Source organism: Trachurus trachurus, assembly GCF_905171665.1.
Source record: "Trachurus trachurus genome assembly, chromosome: 6".
NCBI lineage: Eukaryota > Metazoa > Chordata > Actinopteri > Carangiformes > Carangidae > Trachurus > Trachurus trachurus.
In genome coordinates, this window is record NC_139897.1 from 1,381,494 (window position 1) to 1,401,888 (window position 20,395).

The 20,395-nt window shown below is 42.5% G+C and overlaps 1 protein-coding gene across 2 annotated transcripts in view; it reads left to right on the forward strand.

Moving 5' to 3' along the window:
- The window catches only part of LOC310987506 (cyclin-dependent kinase 17-like), a 35,352-nt gene extending 15,839 nt beyond the window's left edge, over positions 1-19,513 (forward strand). Inside the window, exons 3-18 of one of the 2 annotated variants that reach the window (XM_083973801.1) lie at positions 4,471-4,635; positions 5,347-5,480; positions 9,150-9,275; positions 12,548-12,604; positions 12,775-12,889; positions 15,546-15,640; positions 15,803-15,865; positions 16,332-16,455; positions 16,647-16,767; positions 17,403-17,500; positions 17,677-17,782; positions 17,975-18,025; positions 18,258-18,300; positions 18,511-18,601; positions 18,774-18,851; positions 19,060-19,513. In XM_083973801.1, the coding sequence (XP_083829927.1) occupies positions 4,471-4,635; positions 5,347-5,480; positions 9,150-9,275; positions 12,548-12,604; positions 12,775-12,889; positions 15,546-15,640; positions 15,803-15,865; positions 16,332-16,455; positions 16,647-16,767; positions 17,403-17,500; positions 17,677-17,782; positions 17,975-18,025; positions 18,258-18,300; positions 18,511-18,601; positions 18,774-18,851; positions 19,060-19,097 (1,505 nt within the window). In that variant the 3' untranslated portion in view covers positions 19,098-19,513. The remainder of the gene's footprint in view (positions 1-4,470; positions 4,636-5,346; positions 5,481-9,149; positions 9,276-12,547; positions 12,605-12,774; positions 12,890-15,545; positions 15,641-15,802; positions 15,866-16,331; positions 16,456-16,646; positions 16,768-17,402; positions 17,501-17,676; positions 17,783-17,974; positions 18,026-18,257; positions 18,301-18,510; positions 18,602-18,773; positions 18,852-19,059) is intronic. The other variant, XM_083973802.1, reaches the window with a different exon arrangement.
- The last annotated feature ends 882 nt before the right edge of the window (positions 19,514-20,395 follow it).

The window sequence follows — 20,395 nt, forward strand, 5'->3', positions numbered from 1 at the left end:
AATAAAGCCATGAATAGTTTCTATTTTGATGTTAACATACAAAGTGCAGGAGTCAAGTTTTTGATGTGACCATTATTAAAACAGTATCAGTACTTCTCTGTACACTTGTACACAGTTTTCAAGGTATTTCAGTCAGTATCTTGGAGAACTGGCCACGGTTCAGTTATGTCTGTCAGTGTCTTCATGTGATCCCTGACTGAGTGGGTGATGTTGGGATCAGGACTGTGCAGAGGTCAGATCATCTGTTGCAGGACTCCTTGTTCTTTTCGCTGATGATAATTCTGTCTCCAGCTGTACGTGTGTGTGTGTGTGTGTGTGTGTGTGTGTGTGTGTGTGTGTGTGTGTGTGTTGAAGGTTGTTGTTGTTGTGCTGCAGAATATTCTTTCCATGATGAATAAGACTCTAAACATCTAAACTGCCTAAAGCCTTTGCACAGTAATACACTTCTCATTGCATTACTGTGTCATGCGTTGAGGTGTCAGTCTGTGCAAAACAAATCCAAAAACAACCAAAGACACACTCAGAATATGGGACATACCAAATATGTGACATGAGTGCTGTTACACTGTGGAATCTGTTTGTGTAGCTCAACAAGACCTGAACACCCCGTGTACTCCAGATTAGCTCCGAGTCTTGTGAACTTAATTTTCATGATATGATTTAAATCAGAGAAACACAGAGTCGGTCGGTCGGTCGACAGTGGAGCCGGAGCCACAGTCACTGAGCTCAGCAGATGATGTGGTGTTGCTTCAAAACTCACACACTAGGATAACGATGTAGATATAATTTATGATGCATTATGAATGTGCAAGTGCATAGCTTCTTATCTTATTTCCCGTCTCTGATTTGGTAAAGTTTAAGATAAATTTTGACAGTTGCCAGGTGCCGTGTTTCTTTCTAGCTGGGAAACCAGACCCAGCGACTGATGACAGACCAGTCGCAACATTTATCTAATCAGGTGTAGGAAGGAAAGTGCATTCATTCATCCACTACAGAGCCCCAAACAAACACCCACTGAGGCGAGGAAGACTACAGTGTAGCATTTTAACTAGGGCTGTGTATTGGCAAGAATCTGCTCATATGATACATATCCCAAAGGGGGTTGATGATAGGATACATGGAGATACTGTAAGCAAAGTGATGTGTTACAATTTCTTTGACGGTATTCCCTAAGAACTAACCTAACTCAGAACAGACTACGGTATATGTACAACAAATACAGTTTACTTTTATACATTTATACCTAGATTTCACAGTTCCTTTCTATTAGCCTACATTCTACATTATTCTTAAAGTGCACAGAAAGGATCAGATTAAAGAAATGACATTTCTAACCAGTGTTGTTAATATAATACATGGTCGTTAAACATCAACAAAACAATGCTTTTCATGCAGTCTGAGCAAAGGAATCAGTGCCGTCGGTCACAGACTCAAATAAAACACAAAACCACTGTCACCACCAATTATTAATAAAATATCAATACAGTGCTGCAAAGAATTAATGTAGTGTCATGTTATAACATATGGCAAAATTTTAACAAGTTGATATTGTCTTAGACCAGGGTTTTTATGAAAAGGATGGAAATATTTGGAATATTATTATTTTTAAATAGTTCAAGAAGATATCTGTCCACACAGTCCCAATTCGTTTTTTTGCCAAAAAAAATCCTCCTCCACAGTATATGTAAAAGATATATTTTTGGGCTTTTTTTACACCTTTATCATGATAGGACAGTTTGAGAGACGAGAATGACATGGCACTTGGATTCAAACCCTGCAGGCTCTACTGAGTGAGCCACCGGAGTGCCCCAATATGTGATTTTTAATTGGAAATGAGAAACTTGCAGCAACAATTTTGATAGTAAATCAATAATTTTCAGTTTTTTTTCTAAAGAAAAGATCTCACAATTTTCTGGGTGCAACTTCTCAAATCTTAACACTTTCAGATTTCTCTGTCTTTTATGTTAGTAAACTGAATATCTTTGGGTTTTGGGCCGTTGCTCAGACAAAACAAGATATTTGATATATTGCCACTTGTAGATCCTGGGAATTGTAATGAACATTTGCAAGGGTGAGCTTCAGTAGTGAGGCATTAACCTCGTCCATCTCTCACTTGTTCCCATCTCTGTTTTGAACACATGATGTGAGCCGAGTCGTGCTCTCTAATCAATAACCCTGACCATTGTTCCAAACCAGAGAGGAAGTTATTGTTGATCCTCTCTGACAAACTGATGTGTGATATATAAAAGGTCAGTGGCCATCTTTGTTTTCTCTGATGGAATTATTGACTGGAGCTGCTGCCTTGCGTCCCGTCCTAATCCTCCCTGTCCTTGCTGCACGTGTCCGACAGGATCTCTCTGTCTGAGCTGCCACTGTCCTGCTAAACTGCTTCTCTGACGCTCAGTTTCCTCCCCACAGTCACAGCAGGAGTTTCAGTAGCTACTGCTGCTGCTTTCACCTTCACCTTTTCACAAAAGCCTTCTCTACAACATGGACTATGAGTCATTTTGTGTACATACTAAACACTCATCACAGGAAAGTCATATTCTGGAGAAATCAAAGTGCACCAAGATTAGATCAGCATCCGATCACACTGTGTTTTTATTAGTCTGGGTAATCTCTGTTACTTAGTAACCACATCATGCTGTTTTCCACTGTGTTAAACATTTGACACCACCACAAACTTTAATATCCAGGACCCTTAACTATTGCTGTACACAACCTAATCTTTTGTATTATCTGTTGTATAACAATACATCTGTTATTGTCTGTTTCCAGCGCTCTGAGTCGTCCTGGTTTTGTTTCCCCTCTGCTCCACACTTGTTGTCTCCTCTCTAAACCGTGATAGAGAAAATGAAACCTCACTGTCCATTTATAAATCCATTTATAAAAACACACGCTGTAGTCGTTGTTTATCACCCAACTCCATATCTCACTAGGCCGCTGCATTTAACATATTACATGCAACCACAGATTAACAGTTAAATCCACTTATGTAACGACAGTGATTATGTTCATGCAGTCTGGTGTGGAACCAGTCATGTATAGATGCTGCATCAGAAAGCTTCATGAAAAACTCATTGATGTGTGTAAATGAAACTTGTTATATACTCTGACCTAAATGGTTTTTTTTTTTGTATGAACGTCCCTCATATTTTAGGAAAAAAACAACAACACAGGCACATTTTAAATCAGAAGTACAGAGTATTAGAATATGAAGGCATAGACCTGGCAGCTGGTAGAAAAACCATCCATTATGTGCATTTTAGCTCAAACTCCAATGGAACATGTGTAGGATCTTTGAGGCCAGTACTGATATTTGTCTTCAAGAGGCTGATACATCCACTCCAGTCAAGGCCGGTCTCTCCTGATTGCTCGGTGCGGCTGGGCGGCCGGCTCTACGTAAAGGCCCGCTCATTCCAAGAATGATGGAGGCCACTGTGCTCAGCAGCAGAAATGTTTTTGTAGCCTGGCTTCAACACACTCCTGCTCCTGGGCTTTACAGCCAGTGTCTTGGTTTTTTGCTCTGTGACACCTTGTGTAGACAGGTGTGTGCCTTTCACATGCTGATATGACCAGGTGGGCTCCAGACAAGGAGAAGAAACATGAATGGGAGCCAGAGCAAACGATTGTGTGGCTGCAACATGACAATATAAAAAAACTGAAGTGCTCTAAACCAGGGGTTCTCAACTAGTCTCACTCTGGGCTCCACATTTTCCCATGGTCATTAAGTCGCGACCCACTTTTATAGAATTCAAACCAATAATTTTTTTAAAGCCTTTAAAAACTCTTTTTGCTCTTTATTGAGCAAAGTGCATTTCAGAGCACATGAATGAAACTGAGGAGTTACCATGACAACTGCATGTACGGAAGTAAATAAAAAAATATCAAACTGCACAAAGACCAACAAAATGATATATTTGACTTCTAATGCATCTCTGCATTCAGAGCATATTCACCAGAGTGAATAAATATCAAATTGCACAAAATAAAGACCCACAAAACAAAACAAGGTATTTTCACTGCATTCAGGCCACATTAATAAGAAACTGATATCTTTGCATTCAGAGCAAATGGAGCAAATAATAAGAAAGTGAGGAGGACCATTACAACTGCATGTGTTCACGTGTCTCGTGTGCCTTTCAAAATAAGTAATTTTTCAAAATAAAAGACATGTCCAACATCAGATGTGCATTAAATATTATTTACTTTTTTGACCAGCTGTCCGCGACCCATCCAGAACGGGTCCGCGACCCACTTTTGGGTCCCGACCCACCAGTTGAGAACCACTGGTCTAAACACTGTCTGTAACTGTCAGTGTGTTGATCTACATCAGTAGTTCTTTGTGTCGTGATCAAATTCAGGGGTTCTGTTATAGTCAATCAGCCACGACCATACTCGTATACTCAGAGCTCTGCATCCATGTTTTGTCTTCATCAGTGTTTAAACATGCTGTGTGTTCCCCTGCAGAGCCCATGGTGAAGAACGGTCGTCCTCCGTCAGCGCACAGCGTCCACTCCTTCCTCCACCAGTACACAGGCTCCTTTAAAAAGCCTCCGCTGCGACGACCTCAGAGCGTCATTGGAGGAGGCCTGGGGTCTCTCATGGTCATGCCTCGCAACGGCAGTCGCCTCGGTGAGACTCACACACACACACACACACACACACACACACACAGACCATGTTTGATATTGTCTTTCCTGTGATTTTTATGCAGAGATTTAAGACCGGGAGCTTTGTTTTGTGTCAATAGATAGAATCTGTGTAGACACGACTACAGTGGATTGGTTTTATTCTAGCACGAGCTGCTGAAACAAATGTAGATTATCCTGAAAACACCAGTCAGCTGAGCCTGCTATATTACGTGTAAAAACACGTGCTGAAACATGCTGTTCCTAGAGGCGTTAGTGCAGACATCCAAAAATATCTGTTCAATCATTCCAGTTGTCACACAATAAACCATTTGTTAAATGAGTCTGAAAGGAATGACACTCTAAAGCAAACCTCAGTCCAGATACAACACTTAAATTAGCATTTAATATTATAAATCTAAAGATGTAAAGACCTGCTTTTACATGTAAGACATGGAAACTGACAGTGTGATGTATGGATTTGTCCTCAGGCCCTGTGGCACTGAAACAAATGAAATCTATCAGATACATCTATTAAAGCGTCTACTCTTCTTGTGTTCGGCATCTCAGCCACTGTGCCAGGGGCTTGATAAGAACAGCTGGGCTTGGGAAAGTGTTTTTTTCTTTCCTGTTGAAGTTAGGAGCCGTTTCCACAGACACCACTTCATCTTTCAACCTCTGATCCACCCTGTTTTTCTTTCTCCCTTCGCTCCAGATATCGTCCATGAGAACTTGAAGATGGGCTCGGACGGAGAGAGCGACCAGGCGTCGGGAACTTCCTCCGACGAGGTGCAGTCGCCCACGGGCGTTTGCCTGAGGAACAGAGGGAACAGACGTATCTCTGCAGAGGTGAGATTTTCCTACTCTGTCTTATTAGACATTCTTTGTCCTTTGTGTGGTCTCTGCGCTCTTTAAAATCTATCGCGTGTCGCTGAATGTGACTCACCGGCTTTGACGTTTCAGCATGTTGCCGTTATGAATCGTGACACATTTATTCGTCGGGGGTCGTACCTGGCTCAGCAGTTCAGCCTCTACTTTGTCACTTTAGGTGTGTGTTAATTAATTCGCTGAAAAGAAAAGGCGTCTCAGCGTCTGACAAAGGGCTTTTTCTCAGCGAGAAACGGCCTTTAATGATGTGTGCATTACAGCTCAGCGCTGTAACTCAGCGTAGGCGTGTTTTCATAGTGTGTCATGACGCGCAAGTCCTCAGCTGCCCACACAACCTCAATGTAAGACAGACACACACGACTCCGCATGTTGCACTTATGAACATACTTTTGAAATCTGTTTTATAAAGGTTTCACATTGGCCATCACCTCCACCCCCTCACATACTTCTCTCTCCATAACACAGACTGTTTCAGCCAGATTTTGACATTCCTCCGATGGTTACATAATGTCAACACATTATGGAAAGACTTCCCGTTGTTATTATTATTATTTTTTTTTGTTTCTATCTAAGAGGGATTTTGTTTCACCAAAAGCCTTTTTTTTTTTTTAATCCAGGGCATTTGAGTTTTCATGTATTAAACAGAGTGCAGCGTTCTAATTCTAAAATAATTAAGTTTAAACATTTTTAAGAATGAAAGTGAGCTCGTGTAAAGACAAAGTCATCGAGGCTTTCACCGCGTCATTGCTGAGGTCGATTTAGCCGAGCATATGGGAAGACAGACGTGCACACAAATGAAGAACCTGATCAAGAGCAAAGGATTTAATCCAGCTGACTGGTAGGGACATGAACACATGAACACATGGACACATGAAAGGCAGCGAGGAGCAGGAGGAGAGATGACACCGCTGTGTCTTCAGGTACCAGATAAAGACAGATAAAGTGCGCTCAGTGGGGGTTTACTCCAAATCTGCCGACTTCTAACACTGACTTGCATCAGATTCTTTCATCGGTTCCAGCTGTTACTAGAGAAAATCTGATGGATAAAATGACACTTCTTTCATTTGTTGGATAGAAGTTAGAATTCATACTCATACAACTTAATTGTTATAGAAGTATATCTGATTTACTGTAGCAACAAGACAGGGCAAAATGTTATTATTATACATACGTTCTACTGTAATTGAAGGATTTAAAATGTCCTAGAAAACCCCTGTGTTAAATTCTGTCTTGAAAACAAAGCCAAGATGTGGTCCCTTAAATCCATCTTAATGGCTCCTAATGGGATTCTAGGGAATCGGCTACACAGCAGACCGTCCAGTGTCATAGTGACGGAGAGACAGTGAAAGTGAAGGATGACCCCAACACCTTTTCATTTCACTTTTCTCTTCAGCATCCATACGCATTCAGAAAAATACATCCAAAGAAATGATTTGTGGTTCAAACTTGTTTTGACAGTTTTATTTCTGCATTTGTTCTTTACACTTCAACACTTCTGTTTCATGTTTTTTGTATTATAGATGTCTCACTAGATGTTCAGTATAGAGGTGTTACATCATGCACATCATGGCACTTAAAAAATATATATTGTAAAAGTGTTGTTATGTATTTTAAAGTGCAGTAGACACTGGCATGTCGCCCGTGTACCAGATGTTGCACAGCACCTGCTGTGTGACTGTGGGTGGAAAGGTCTTGTGGTTGAAGAACACACACTTCCTCTGACAGTGTTTATTGGTCGCTCTGATTGGAGGACCTCTTGGGATTTATGAGCATCTACCAGTAACTAGACCAGCACACCAAGCACATACAAAGACTGCATGAGAAAAAAACCCCAACTTTCAACGTGTAGTTAAGCAGCTTACTGCACTGGGGGCTACCCGCACACACAGACATGACACATCACCTCTCACTGTGTGCCAAGAACGCTTGCAAGCACTGAACCTCACGCTTCCTGTCACTGTTTCACAAACAACCACAGACACACACTCACAGAATCACACACTCACACACTCTCTCGCAGCCCAACAAACACTTGTTGTCTGTGCCGGCATGAGACGCGCGATTGACCGAAGGCTTGTTGTTCATGAAGTGATCCAACAGCGAAATCTCTGCGTGGCTCCAGTTCTTTTTCTCTGCGCTGCCGCTGTGACACTCAGATTAGTGACTGAAGAAGAAGAAGAGGAGGAGGAGGAGGAGGAAGGAAGGAAGTTAAGGAGGAAGAGTTAGGAAGTCCCTCGGCCTGGGGTCAGGTAGTGGATTGTCCTTCTCTCGCTGCGGAGGAAGCAGCGCTGTTTTGGGATTACATCACAAGGATTACTTTAATACGGTCCAGATGGGCCCCTGTTGTAACAGATTAGGCCGGGTTGATTGGACAAGTAGAGGAGGGTGGGGGGGTGCAAAGGTCAGGTGATGGATGGCATCACTTGCTCTGAGGATGAAGCACCAATCCCGGGCCTGGACACACACACACACACCGCAGAGCAGCAAACTGGATGTACTGTTCAGAAACACAGGCGCAGATGCACATGATAGCAGCCTGCGATCAAGCTGAGCAGCTGTTATTTATGTATCGGAAATTGAAGAATTTGTTTTTCACTATTCATGAATCTGACCTGAATCACAGTGGATCCAACAAGAAAAATAATAAAATAAAATATGACGATCAGTTGAGGAAAAGGAAAACTAAAGGAAAAAAAAAAATATTTATATATATATATATGAATGTGCCTTTTTCATGACTTAATAATCAAAAACAATAAAATAAATATAATTATATAAAAATTATGAACAACACTCACATTAAGTCTCACTGTATTTTCCCCACCTGTAATTAAAACATTACATTCAGTGAAGTTGACCACAGATCTTAACGAGTTATTGTCGTGGGTCAGCGGACTGCAAGTCGGTCACTTTCAGTTACACATTTGTCAATGAGCTTGTTGCTGATTTGTGGACAGTTCAAAGTTGCATGTTGCTGAAAGTGTACTGTGTTGCCTCAGAGCGGAGGAAGTCGATTTTTTTTAAGCATCTAGAGAGAGACAGAAGGAGAGGGGGGGGGGGGGGGGGGGGTGGATTAACAATAATCTAACAAATAGAGGAAATGCATGATGGGAAGAATCCAGACGTATTGTGAGTGTGTGTGTTTGATTTTATATAACAACTCATTGGGATCATGCTTTAGTACTTTGCTGCTCTGGGAAAGACTTTACCCTGAACTCTTGAAGGCTGCTTTTATTATGTACACAAGTCTGCTGCACAAGACTGTATAGATGCATGCTGCTGCACGTGTGTTTATACACACAGACACACACACACACACACACACACACACACACACACACACACACACACACACACACACACACACACACACACACACACACACACTGTACACTCACTGGCCTCTCTGTTGACCAGTGAGGCCTACGGTCTAATGCTCCTTCTTACAAATTCTACTTGTTTACTCAGGCTCTCTGCCATTTAGTTGTCAATCAGTGGTATTTATCCAGAGCTTACGCTGTTTGCTGAGGGTTTACTCCAGTTTTTACACGGTGTTGACACTGTTTTTAAATTGCCTCTCTTGTCTTGTTTTTTTTTCTCCCTCCCCCATTTGTGTGTATGTGTGCACAGGACCTGAACAAACGCCTCTCCCTGCCCGCTGACATACGGATACCTGACGGTTACCTGGAGAAACTGCAGCTGAGCAGCCCCCCCTTCGACCAGCCGCTGAGCCGACGCTCCCGCAGAGCATCACTGGTGAGAGAGAGAGAGAGAGAGAGAAACTGCTGTAGATAGAGGGCATGGAAAAAGTGAGAGGGATGACAAGACTTATAAGAAAGAAATCAGTTGAAAGATGTGACCAGGTGACAAGTAGTTAACATCCATTACATTCCCTCATGTCTCTCTGTGTAGTCTAAACTGTCAGTTGCCTGTGAAAAGACAAAAAGACAAAAAGAAAGAAAGTAATTTGGAAAGAAATCAAACTACGGAAATCACCTTTCTGTTTTCTTGCTGCTCTGCTGGCAAGCAAACTTCCTGCTGAAGTGCCCTCAAGCAAAACACTGACTCTCCAGGGATGCCACGGTACTCTGCTCTCCGACCAGAGCCAGCAGGAAAAAACAAAACAAAGAGTTCATATCCTCATTAGCTGCATCATTGTACAAACGACATCAAAAGTCTGAGGTCAAAAAAAGGAACACACAGATACAGAACAGACCCGCCGTGACCTGAGAAGAAGTGGCAGCTTCTCAAATCATAGTGAAGATTCAAAGGAACAGTTGTTGTGTTGTCAATTAATAACTTTACTTTGACTTAAAAAAAAAAAAAAAAGTCAAAAAATCCTTGTGGACCTGAGGAAATTGAACTGAATTTCACACCAACAGTCATTTCTATGTGAACTGTAGAGAAAACTTGGACCGTTCACAATTGAGGTCAGTCTGTTATGTAATTGGTGCATTTGGTGTGACTGGCAAAACTCCATCATTGTTTTTATGATTTTAAGTAGGTGTGTAAAAAAATAAACTAACATCCTCTTACACAGTTTATGTAATCCTAGTTCTTGATATTGATCTATATTGACATGACGTGGTATTTTCTAAAAATCGACTGAGAGAGTTGGTGGGTTCTTTGACAAATCCATCACAACAACCGACTGATACGTCAAAGATCTTCACCACATTAAAACTGTGCTTTATTTTTTCTAACTGGACCCGATTCATGTCGGAGTTGTTAGATTGGGAGCTATCTCAGAATAAACTGTGACAGTCGACACATATGCGTCACCCCATGATGAACAGGATGTCACATTGCCTTCACGTTATCTAATGCTGGTAACTTGTACACACCTGTCAGAGAAGTGTAGTGGAGGAGAAAGTGTCAGAGGCAACAACACTGCACTTATGTAAATGTAGAGTTTCACTGCCCACGGCTGAGAGCGAGGAGTCTGATTTCAGAAATCAACTGTGGAGGAGAATCAGAGAGAGAGAAGCAGAAAGAGATCGGTCGTCAGGGAGGGGCAGCATAACATAAAGATAGCTGTGACACCCATGTTTTATTTAAAGGCAGCCAGGAACAGAGGAGAGGGAGATGTCTATTCTCATCCTCTCAGCCTGTTGTCATGTGTTTACACAAGCACCTCAGCATTCACTTTGTCAGCTGCCTCAGTAATTAGCCCAGGTTTTGACTTTGAATGTGCGTGTGCATGAACACGGGGCCTCGGCCTCGGCCACTCCGCTGCATTTGCAAACGCCCCCTGCAGAGATGTTTAGAAAGCAGTGAATGGCCTCGCTCCACAGTATACGTGTTCCACTCCCAGACCTCTGGGCTCATCTGACCTTCTCTGCTCAGAGGATCAGTTTAAAGTCCACTGACTTTAGATTTTAATGCTCCCAGTCTCGAGGTTGCTTCAGGACTTTCACTGCATCTGATTAAATTGTAGTTTTTGCTTCTTTTTCTTTTCTCTGAGTAGCTCGAGATGCCTTACACACAGTGATGAGAAGTGATGCAAGAAGTCAGTTCACTCCAGCTTTTCACGTGTAGCTCTACTTGGTCAAACAGACAGTTGTGGGCCTAAATGACCCCCGGCTCACTGGGAAATGAGCCCGTGTGCCGGCTGCTGGACTTCAGCAAGGACAAGGAGCTCTCGGGTCACCAGGAAATGTCCCGGTGCTCCTGATGAACTTCCTGTGATGCAAAGCTCACTTATTACAAACTGTTGACAGGGGATTTTGATACCCACTCAAAACTGATCTCAGGTTGACCAAGCAGCTGTAGGACTGATACAGAAAGTGAGAGAGATGCTTGGTGCGTTTCACACACGTGGCACAGAGTCTGTACCTAAATTAATCAATTTAAATGTTCCATACAATGACGGGATGAGTTAGATCTCACTGTAAATGGCTTCGTGCTGTTCCACACTGATCCCAGGTTTGTTCAGTGAAAACATCCAGGATGAAGAAGTCCAGTCTCATTTATGAATAATATTAAATATTCTAAAACTTACAAGTGCAAAGGCAAATATTGTGAGACTTGGTAAATGGTGTCTCACAAACTATATTATTCAGGGGCTGAAATGGATTTGATAAAGGAGTATTTCCTTTACACAAATTGTTGAGATGATCAGACTTTAGTACAACTTTTTTTTGCTTGTAAACAGTATCTCACTCTGAATTTGTGAAATTATTTTCAATTGGAACAAAGAGTTCAGCCTGAAACTACTTGGCTGATTCACCACTGACGTCAAAGTTCGATTACCCAGCAAAGCACCTTTGTCACTGACAGAAAGTTGTTAACATGAAAGTATTTATTTTTTGCTTTTCCACAACAAAGCTGCACCTAAAAACTAAAGGGTGTTACTAAAAATCAAATCCAAATGTCACAAATTTACAATTTTTGGTAACTATATGTGAATAGTCAATGATATAGCCGAGTATAGGGTACGGTTTGGAGGGATGCTTTTGTATAGGCTACCGTTGATATTTTTTAAAGCACATTATGGCTGCAGCAGATGGTTTTCATCAACATATGCAGATTTTTTTTCTTAATTAACTGAGAAATTGTTTCTATCTATAAAATCCTGGAAAACAGTGAAAATGTATTTGATACCCTCCCACATTCCATCATGATTCAGCACACTTCTTTTCTGCAGTGAACAGATGAAGACCAGATATTCAGTGTATTTTGCAAAGAAAAGGATCAAATCCTCCAGAGAAACAGAAACAAGTTAATCTATTGCAAATAAATACCAGACAAGCTTGTTGAGTTTTCAGCTCTGCGTTAACCATGATCTATAAATAAAGTTTGCTTTCGCTTGTCTCGCCCATAAACAAACACTTTGTAAAAGCCAAAAGCCAACGGTCTTCTGTCACAGGAGATTAGCTGTGATGTTGGTTCGGGGTGTGTGACCTCCTTACATCCCCCCTCTGTTGCTGCCAGGCCGTCATAAGGATTTGTCGTGGCGTCTTTAAGCTTGTCAGTGCTAATAAAGACGCCACCCTCATTAACACTGTTTGTCCTTTTCTCTCCTCCAGTCAGAAATTGGATTCGGGAAGCTGGAGACCTACATCAAACTGGACAAACTGGGGGAGGTACGTGAGAGTGTGTGTGTATGTGTGTGTGTTCAACCTTGAGTTTTCTTCCAGGTGCTAATGTTCTCATACTCACTGACATAACGTGCACAGACACAACTGTGGAGTTTGCTCTGCATCGGTCCAGCTTCCTGTCCTCACCTCCTCTCCTTCCCCATCGTGTCCTGCAGGGCACGTACGCTACAGTCTTCAAGGGGAGGAGCAAGCTGACCGACAACCTGGTGGCGCTGAAGGAGATCAGACTGGAGCACGAGGAGGGGGCGCCGTGCACAGCCATCCGAGAAGGTACGAGCCACAACCACCGAACCTGCACGAGCCCCACAGTCCACTCCACCTGCATATGATGACAGATTGTGTCCTTTGGTCATAAGCAGTCGTTGCATGCAGAGAGGGAAGTCCACAGTTCAGCTCTAATGCAGCTCTAATGCAGCCTGCATACATTGTTAAAGCGATAGTTCACCCAAAATTCAAATTTCACTCATTATCTACTCACCCTCATGTCGACTAAGAGCTGTAAGAATGGAGAGGTCCGTGCAGCAGTATTTGTCCATATAATGGTTGTGAATGGATACCAACTTTCTTCGCCCAAAAAGACACACCAAAAAACATCCAAATACCTCCATACTGCTCGTCTGTAATGTCCCTCTTGTATTGAAGCTCCGACATGAGAAATTGTTCCGCCGGTCGACACAGGAAGAGCAGTGAACCGAGACACTGGGAGCTTCCACTACAAACAAGCTTAAAATATAAATCAAATCAAATCAAATCAACTTTATTTATATGGCACTTTTCATACAATGTAACACAAAGTGCCTCACAGAGGATAAAAACAAAACAAAACAAAACAATTCAAAACACCGTGAAAACCCCAAACCTCCCACCCCCACAAATATACACACAGATACACAATTACATATACACTCACGCACATACATAGACATACGGACAGACATACCCACACACACACACAGACATACACACCCACACACACAAACATACACACACCCACACACATACTGTACACTATCTGTCGCTGAGGAGACATGGCTGGGCACCGAGATCTGAGGTGAGGAAGAAGCTACCTTTGGGGGCCGCGCACACCGAGAGGAATCATGGTCCATGACTGCAGGGGCGCCGCCACAGGGACCGCCCCAGCCCAGGCAGACAGGAGGCTCCACACCAAAGTGTAGAGCTATCTAGCCATCCGGGCCAGGGCCGTCCACGGGACAGCACCCCCATCGGTGGACCAGAAACAACTCCCGGTGTGGTAGGCCCCCAGGAGGAAACACTGGAAAATCGAGGGGCTAAAACAGTAAAATAAGATAAAAGGTATAGAAGCTCAAACTGAAGGAATAAAACAATAGAATGTATAAAATAGACCATAAATAATGACTAAAATATTGAAATAAAACAATAAAATAATAAAATATATATATATAGACTTATTTAATTTTTTTTCGGAACAATTTCTCATGTCGGGGCTTCAATACAAGAGGGACATTACAGACGAGCGGTATGGAGGTATTTGGATGTTTTTTGGTGTGTCTTTTTGGACGAAGAAAGTTGGTATCCATTCACAACCATTATATGGACAAATACTGCTGCATGGACCCCCCTGTAACTCAGAGAAGGCACGGAGGACTCTGAAACTTCTCACAGCTCTTAGTTGACATGAGGGTGAGTAGATATTGATTGAAATTTGAATTTTGGGTGAACTATCCCTTTAATGTGGCTGCAGCCCCCGTCCACATCACATGATCCGTAGTTGAGTGTTCATCCCTGACAGTCTGCAGTGTGTTCAGAGATGGAGAACTGACTCTTCACTGCACTACCAGACTGTACTGTACTGTAGTGTACAGTAATTACTCTGCTCCGTGTCATGTGACCTGGCACAGTGACATCGCTCACTGAGCAGCAGTTTTGTAGGAACCAAGCTGAATGTGATGTTATTGGATTAGAAGTCCTCTCTTTTTTCTTTTCTTTTAACTTAGTTTTTATTTCAGTTTCATTCTTATACTGCAGGGACATGAAAACAATTATGACACAACAAAGGAAACAGAGACTGTCATAACAGAAAGATAAAATAGAAATAAAACAAAATAAAATGAAACGGTAGAATTAAATGTATCAGATTAATGATATAGATTTGATTTGATTCTAAATGTAGGCTATATAGGGGTTCCTCACTGTAATATAATATACCATGGCAGGGCTCCAGTTATGAATATGTCTTTCTGTCTCAGGGAGCATGTTATTTGTTTCATTTGATATATTTCCCGTCCATCTTTAAGTCCTTCATTTAGATTTGTATGTTATATTTTTCATTTTTAGAACCTGACTGACTTGTAGGTTGGTTTAAGCTTCCTGAGATTATGTTTGGTTTTATACATTTACATCACTTGATTTGATTAATGTGAACCCAGCGACATCAGAGTCAATTTAGATCATGTGTTTTGTAAAATGTAATTATTTATAATAAATAAATGTATTTTTTTTGCGGCAGTGAAGTTAAAAAGAAACACAAAAGTGGCTTATAAGAAGATGTCACCAAAAAGAGAGAAATGAAAATGAAAGAAAAAAAAAGAAAAGAAATATCATCATTCAGAAAAACACACAGACAACATAAAAAACAAAGCAGAAAAGCAGGAGTTTTTAGAATGTCATGTCATGTTAAAAAAAATGATAAAGCACCATCTCAAGGATCCTATGAAGTCTAATTCTGAACTCAAGTGACTTCTAGGTATAGACAGTGACTCACACCTCAGAGCAGAGGAAACGAGAATCAGGATTCACATTTTCTCACAAACCACCACTTTTAACTTGAAAAAAGATAATCATCAGTGCTGTGATAAGGAACTGAGCAGAGTAATCTTCATGTTTCATGACTGCCATCACATCCTCACCGTTAACATCTGTCCCTTCTGTCTTCTTCCTGCTCTAGTGTCGTTACTGAAGGACCTGAAACACGCCAACATCGTGACGCTGCACGACATCGTCCACACAGAAAAGTCGCTCACACTGGTGTTCGAGTACCTGGTGAGAGCAACAAAGCCTCTGCCCTCACCGTCTGCATGACTCACACCTTCTTCTGCTAAAAATGAATGGATTTTACATCATAATTATTCATAACCCTGTGCAGATTAGAGCTTGCTTACCAACTGTTGCTGTTGCCTCTCTGTCTCTCTCTCTGTTGTCCAGGACAAAGACCTGAAGCAGTACATGGACGACTGTGGGAACATCCTGAGCATGCAGAATGTCAAGGTGAGTGTCGGCATGCGGCCGGCTGCCCCTGGACAGCTTCATCAACCTCCAAGACTCAGTGGTCTCTGCTGTCAATACCAGAGACACTGTTAGGTTGCCCCCTGGTGGTGGAGTCTGGACAGTGAGGGGGGGAAATTACATTTAGTTTCTTAACCTTTTCCACATAAATCAGTTTGAGTTGATTTGCACCAAAGTTAGAAAGTAGTTACATCTCCTTTTAGAATGAGAAATAATTAGATGTATTCATATTTATTTATGAACAGAGGAAGTGCTTCTTGAAAGAGACAGAAGTACACTTTTCCCACGATTACAAAAGGTTTCCCCCAAACAAGGAAACAATTCTCTTGAATAAGCTAATACTCCAGGAGGAAGCTCACTTGTCATTCATGTTTTTTCACCACAGTGTGAGTGTGTGTTGAATTCACCAATATGATCATCATTACTCATCAGAAACGTCTCTCTCCAGATTTTCCTTTACCAGATCCTGCGAGGCTTGGCGTACTGTCACAGACGGAAAGTTCTCCACAGAGACCTTAAGCCTCAAAACCTGCTCATCAACGACAGAGGAGAACTCAAACTAGCCGACTTTGGTAAAAATAATAACAGTCCTGGTGTTAACACTTCATTATTTAGTCCATTTAGATGAAGAGTGACACCCGCTTTACATTTCTGAGGCTGTATCCATTTATATTTTTACTAATGCTGCATAACACAATCCAGACCTCTTGGACCTGTGTGTTATATTTATTCAGTTTTAATTTCTCATGTTTCTGCTCCACAGGCCTGGCGAGGGCCAAGTCTGTGCCCACTAAAACATACTCAAACGAGGTGGTAACACTTTGGTATCGGCCTCCCGACGTGCTGCTCGGCTCCTCCGAGTACTCCACACAGATAGACATGTGGTGAGTGGGCATCACGCAACCGGGTGATTACAACTGTTAGAAAACACTGATCAGACTCCTGGCTACTCTCTCTTTATGGCCATATGACTGCATACACACACTCACTTGCGCTGAAGTTGCAGAGGCAAATATACTCCTTGTAAATTCCTGCTCTGAATTTATAGTTTTATTAAAGGGATAGTTCAACATTCTGGCAAATTGGCCCATTGCCATAATCCCTATAGTTTGTTGGTGTATAGCTGCTTCACTGATTAGTGAAATGAGCACAGATGCGTGCAGCTTCTCCTCTGCAGCTGATGCTCCTCTGAGCCGACAGGTGAGACTCTGATGTGTCACATGTTGCTCAGGCAACCTCCCACGTTGTCATGGAGTTTGACTATAAATGGTATTGCCAAACCTCAGTGTCCCGCTGCTCTCCCAAATCACTTCCTGCCTCTTGCTTTGACATTTCATTTACGAGACAGATAAAAACCGGCCAGTTCAAGCACATTTCAGGGAGTTTGATCCAAAAAGTTGGTGGTAGTTTAACTTCAGAAGACCTGTTGAGTTAGATGTGTGTTGAAGCTTCACTGTTATCTCTTCCTGACCTCTTCCTCCTGTGTGTGTGTGTGTGTGTGTGTGTGTCCTCCTCTCAGGGGTGTGGGCTGTATATTCTATGAGATGGCTGCCGGCAGGCCCCTGTTCCCAGGCTCCACGGTGGAGGACGAGCTGCACCTCATCTTCAGGCTGCTAGGTCAGTGCTGCCCCCTGCTGACGGGGAAGCCCTCAAGTTTTTAAATAGGAGCCTTTAATCGCATTAACCCCGGCATGTTGCCCCCGTGGCAGCGTAACAAGCCCCCCCCTCCCCTCCCTCCCAGCTGTCACGGTAAAGCCCGACTCTAACAGTGTCGATTGAATGTCCCCTCACAGGCACTCCCACAGAAGACAGCTGGCCTGGGATATCCTCCATCGACGAGTTCAAGTCCTACAAGTTTCCCAAATACAAGGCCCAGCCCCTTATTAACCACGCACCCAGGTGAGACTGGAACATCCACGATCTACCGTCACTTCATCTTCTGAATACAGATGGACTTTGTACTTCAGATATAATGCACTATAGAGCGTTTTATCTGGTTATGTCAAGTGTTTATACATGTTTGTATTTGTCTGAGTATTGACTGTCACACGCCCTTTAAAGTTACTCAACACTCCTCCCTTCTCTTGTTAGCCCTCTAATGATTGGGGATGGAAGTGAGCAGTTGTATCTGATCAGACCCAGGTATAAGAGAAGAGCTGCTGCTGCTGTGTGTGGAGTTTTTTACTGAATTAGACATTAGTATTATTGGTTTGTTTAGTTAGCAGTGTGTGCTCGCTGTCGCTTCCTGTAAGGAAATCCTGTGGAATAGTTGACTGTTTCCTTCCTTACACTCGCCAGCATCTGTGAGTCACCCCCACCTCTACTGACCTCCTCACTCCTCTCTCTCTCTCTCTCTCCCCCTCCCTCCCCACAGGTTGGACACTGACGGCATTGACCTGCTGATGTCATTCCTAAAAGTGAGTGTCTCGGTATCTGTCGGGGCATTAATGCCACGTTAAAAACAGTGTGACACACTTTGCAGCTATGTCAGAGCAGTATTTTTGGAAGGAAATGCATCGAGGCTGGCCAGCTCATTCACATGCACTCACAGCGCTCACCCCCCGTTCTTTGTTTTGTCGTCGTTCCTTAATAGCCACGCATTTTCTCTCACTGCCCTTAATTTTCAGTACGAGTCGAAAAAGAGGATCTCTGCTGATGAAGCAATGAGACAGTCGTACTTCAGGAGCCTGGGGCCACGTGTGCACACACTGCCAGAGAGTGAGTAATGAAATGGCAACGCAGTAATGCAGACTTGGCAGAGCCGGCTAGGTACAACTTGAAGGATATTGCAGTGTACAGTGAGGATCAGTTACAGCCTCATAACAAAGACATTATTGTCCTGGCAAGATTTGATTTTCTGTGGCTCTGACCGACTCTTTATCTCTGGCAGGCATATCCATATTCACAATGAAGGAGGTGCAGCTGCAGAGAGACCCCGGCTACCGGAACTCGTCGTACCCCGAGTCAGGTGAGGAGCAACGCAAGGGGGAGACGATTTTGACGTTAGAGAAAAACATACTGTACGAGGTGATGAGTTAGCTTTTGTAGTTTGGCGCAGTCAGCAACTCGGTCAGCTCATGGAGCCAGTTGTGTAAGTGTCTGACTATGAAGAGCTGTGAACTAAATAAAAACAGCAACATTTATGCTTCTCCTTTTTTTTTTTCTTCCCCCTTCAGGCAACGGAAAGAGCAGAAGACAAAGCATGCTGTTTTAGACTCCCTGGACTGTGTTTTTTATACATATATATCATTTGGGAAGGATCTCCTAGCTGTACAGCCTCGCTGATGGATCAGTAACTGAAGATGGATGTTGGCGTGAAGCATCATCACCATCATCATCAATATCATCATCACATCCCCCCAAACTACTTGGGAAACTTGTCCACGGTGCGACTCGCTCCCAGGTTCATCCTGAACCTGGCCCAAAAGAGACGTTTATATACTGTACATCTATATTTATTGAGAAGAGAATTTGCTGCTAAATTCAACTACTGTCTAGAATTCTAACGGGCTCAGTCACTTTAATGAGTACATGCAATGTATATAGATTTTTAATTTTTTTTTTTCTTGAAGTGGTGGTATTTTTAGTGATATATATTTTTTGTCATCATTTCCATTTTCATACATAAAATCCACCTCAAGGCTCCTCGGTGGCTCGGCATGAGCGGGTGTAAGTGTGAGGCACCGGCAGACAGACAGAGGGATGCTGCTTCTGAAGCAGCTCAACGGGGTTCCATTGTGACCTGCTGCTCTGAGCTGCACAAATCATTTGTGACCATTTACTCTGAAGGTTTCTGAGGCCAGCTTTGACGTAATAACTCAGTTTCATCCTAACTGGAGGCTAATGCCAGAGCAGTGGTGCCGAGCTCTGTGCAAATTACAGAAAAAAAAAATAAAAAAATCATTTTTGTCAGATGCTGGCAGATCATTCCAGGATGCTGTGGTCTCTGTCGTGACCAATGAACAAATGCAGCAGGAAAAGGGCAACATGGAATTATGAACAAGGGCATTACAGGATTAGATAGGCCTCCTAAATTCTTCAGAAATCCTAAATATTTAACTAGTGAACAACCTCCTCATCCCTGTTCTTCCCGCCTCAGTCTGACACTTTTTTCTTCTCTGGTCTGTTACAAAGAGGAGGTGCAATGTGAATTCCCAGTGTTGGAATCTGCTGCCTTTACACATGTGTTCTCCTTTCTGCCATTCCCATCTCCATCACATGTAAAAAAAAAAAAGGTCCTTTTTTTCTGGATTGCCTCCATCATTGTGTTGCATGCCTGCTCTGTTGTATGAGGAAGCACACAGCCACTGAACTCCTGATTCAGGGAGCACTAGCTATAGTCCTGCCCCTCGTCAATAAGATACTGAGTCAGTCTATTTAACAGTGTTACAAGAGATGTTTTGTATGACATTCTTTAACTTTATTTGTGGATAATTGTTATTGGTGTGGGATTTCATTGCAGATGCCCTCCCATATTTGAGTTTTTTTTCCAGAGTAAAAATTAAATCTAAA